The 3,120-nt window shown below is 49.0% G+C and overlaps 2 protein-coding genes across 2 annotated transcripts in view; one reads left to right on the top strand and one right to left on the bottom strand.

The window, feature by feature from the left end:
• The window catches only part of Pmar_PMAR006888 (conserved hypothetical protein), a gene marked incomplete at both ends in the record, with an annotated part of 897 nt that extends 314 nt beyond the window's left edge, over window positions 1–583 (top strand). Inside the window, 4 exons of the mRNA XM_002788150.1 lie at window positions 10–80; window positions 155–241; window positions 291–441; window positions 485–583. Coding sequence (XP_002788196.1) covers window positions 10–80; window positions 155–241; window positions 291–441; window positions 485–583 — 408 coding nt within the window. The remainder of the gene's footprint in view (window positions 1–9; window positions 81–154; window positions 242–290; window positions 442–484) is intronic.
• A 387-nt stretch (window positions 584–970) lies between these two features.
• On the bottom strand, window positions 971–2,283 carry Pmar_PMAR006887 (RNA pseudouridylate synthase, putative; the record flags this gene model as incomplete). Its single annotated transcript, XM_002788149.1, has 7 exons — window positions 971–1,219; window positions 1,264–1,541; window positions 1,586–1,657; window positions 1,706–1,800; window positions 1,847–1,920; window positions 1,977–2,122; window positions 2,268–2,283. The coding sequence occupies 7 exons, from the start codon at window positions 2,281–2,283 to the stop codon at window positions 971–973; spliced, it is 930 nt and encodes a 309-aa protein (XP_002788195.1).
• Window positions 2,284–3,120: the final 837 nt, after the last annotated feature.

Below are 3,120 nucleotides of genomic sequence, written 5' to 3'. Positions count from 1 at the left end.
TTCCCACAGGTCGTGGAGCTGCATGATGCTTCTCGATCAACGAGCTGTTGTGTAAGCCAAAGTTACGGACGTTTATTCACGTGCTACTACGATCGGTTTCTCTTGTCCCGCAAGTGGATCATTCTGAGGGTTGCCACAGATATAGCGGCTTTAGATATGAGGCTCTTGGCTTCGCCCCTCCAGGACAGGGCTTGGCGATGGTAGAAAATATGCGCTGGCGAGAAAACAGTGAAGGCGGGAAGTAAGTGGTCTCAGGGAGGAATGATCGGCATCATCTCTCTGGCTTGCAGATACTGTGAACAACACACGGTCATTGGGTCAAGTGTTGTTATCAATCCTTCCGGAGGACTCGAATCGAAAGGGCACCCGATAGCAGCGACTGGAGTAGCGCAATGTGTTGAACTCCATCGACAGCTGACAAGGAGGGCTGGAAAAAGACAGGTGCCCGCGAAGCTAATTTCACTCTGTATCGGTTCCTAGCTAGGTCACCGGCGCTCGAGTTGGGCTTCAGCACAACTTTGGTTTCGGTGGAGCGGCGGTGGTAACACTATATAGATCTGCCACCCCACAGCACAAACTGTAGTGGCTCAAGTCATGTTGAGCAGTGTAGAAATATCAAATTTCCAACCTTCGAGTCGTGTTAAGTGAGTTGGCTCCTGAAGTTCGAGACTCGAACCGTCAATCAAAACGATATTAAAAGAACATCAATATCAATCGTTATTATAGAACCGGCAATCCGAACTAGTATGCAAATCGCGGTGCACGTTTGATCTATTGCGAATGCCTTGCCGCGAAACCATATCGATACACTCGAAAATATACTCGAAAGCAGGGGTAAGGCGACCACCTCCCATCGAGTGAGTTGCACGTTGAAAGGGATGATACTTTGAGAATCTCTTCTAGAGATATTGCGGCCCTCATAACACTCGGCAACACAAATCGAAATATCGAGGAAGAGTAACGTTGGGTCTCACGACTGCTGAGTCGGCTCAATCGCCCATTTGGGCCACTCACTGGTAAAGTCCAGGTTCTTACTCGGCACTTTGTAAGAGAGAGCGTGGAGCCAAATACCAGTTATATGGGAGTAGGATGAACCTTCCTTCGGAGGAACATTATTGGCATGGGGCGCCAATGGGAATGCGAAGGGATGATCAGCCTTGTACTCTCCACCGTAGCAGCTATCGTTGGCGATGGGATGGCCGATGGACTCGAGATGGACCTGCGAAAGTGGGGATACGACTCGGAGACTCAGATGGTACCTACCCTGATCTGATGGGTTCTGCCGGTCTTGGGGTAACATTTGATGATAGTCTCATCGTTCTGTTCATCATACCACACCTTATCGAAACTTGTTTGGCTCCATTTATCCTCGATATGATCCTCCTCAACGGCGCTTTTGTCATCCCCGGAGGGCGTGGACGTCGGAGCATCACCCTGGTTTGCGTCTTCAGATGCTGTTCCTTTATTAGAGTTGACAAGAATGAACTTTCCAACTCTGAAGTCAACGCAGCGCATGAACCCCTCGACGACGACATTGGAGCCTGGAAACAAAGAGTCGAGGCCTTGGTATATCGACCAGCTCCACCTTCGAATTTTCCCTTCACCCTGGCTAAGTAGCATTTCTGTATTTCTTGATCATGCTTTTTGAAGGCTTCACCTGCATTCAACATTACTAGATATCCACAGCGACAATTGGTCCTCGTACTGAAGGCTCGAGCCACGTCTGGATTCTTCCCTAGTATAACAATGCCCGACGTTAAGCGGTCCAAGCGGTGGAGAGTGTGAATGGCAAGAGAGAACCTACAAAAGCCAACTGCCTCAAAACTGGGGACTCTTCCTAACCTACCTCGAAGGATCTTGCTCTTTGAGAATAGCCGACAAGCAATTCACTCTGTGACCGCCGCCTGAGTGTACCGGCATCTGGAGAGGAAAATTGCTGATGAACCGACTCGGCCTCTGGCTGACGCGCTACTTACCCCGGAGGGCTTGTCTACAGCGACCACGTCGTCAGTCTCTCCGACGATCTTCAGCTCACCATCAAAAGGCACAGGATTCTCGTTGACAATAGTCTCGTGTATGAGAAGTTCATTGCCTTGAAGGACGTGATCGAGTTCCACCTTGTCTGAAAATGAAACAGGAAAGTATTCAATGACCTGGAATGTATCTCCAAATATCCTCTAACCGTTCACGTCGAAGCGTGCGTTTGAATATGTCGTCTGTAGCGACAATTCACTCATAGATTTTCTCGTCAACGATACAAGTATCACACAACCCTAATGACATGGAAACCATAGATCAGGTCGTAGATGTATTGCAGACTGGGTTCGCAAAAGAAGTTACATACTGAACACTCCGAATACCTGGAATCCAGGTATTCGGAGCGTCCAGGTCCTGGATAGAAGGGCGCAAGCATTCAGAAGTACGACTTCTTGACGCGTGCCGCTCAAGTATGGCCAGCATTACGAGAAATGCTTGTTCTGATGCCAACCAGATGATTCTTGGATGTGCAGTAGAATGCTCGGTCGAGTCACCTTGCCCAATTCGACGTGATGAGGTGAACCTCATGCTGCTACACGGTGAGACAGTACTGAGGAGACTATCTCGAGCAGTTTGGTTGAGGTCAACTTGCTGGCCTGAACTTCCCGGGCCTCATCAGTCATCGAAATCAGGTCGATAACGCTGAGATAAAGACTGAAGGCAGCCACTGAAAGTTTCAGTGCTTAACCCTCTATCAGGCGAGTCTGTGCGCCGTCCTAGAAAACCTGTTGACGTCTTGCAGTTGCAGACAATAGTTCAGTGCTCATCTACAATTGGCCCATCCGCCATCATTATCTCTTCCATAATAGAAAGGATAATGAAAGCTTCATCTAGGACATAGATTCTTTGCCCTCCGACAGCAGGCGGCCGTAACAAGTCGAGACCTGTGAACTTCAACCGTCGGAACCCATCTCTGGGAATGAGCCAAGACTACCGAATCAAAACTGTTATGTAGTTTCTGAGGCTGAAATATTCGGCTCGGACGTTCACATAATGCCGGCATGCCGTAATGGCATTGCTATTTGTGCACGTGGAGTCATCTCATCTGCCCTCAACCGCCTCCAATACTCGGTTTGAGTGAGT

This window comes from Perkinsus marinus (assembly GCF_000006405.1).
Source record: "Perkinsus marinus ATCC 50983 genomic scaffold scf_1104296928836, whole genome shotgun sequence".
NCBI classification, from domain to species: Eukaryota; Perkinsozoa; order Perkinsida; family Perkinsidae; genus Perkinsus; species Perkinsus marinus.
Note: the sequence above shows the minus strand (reverse complement) of the source record. Positions and strands in the feature narration are given on the sequence as shown.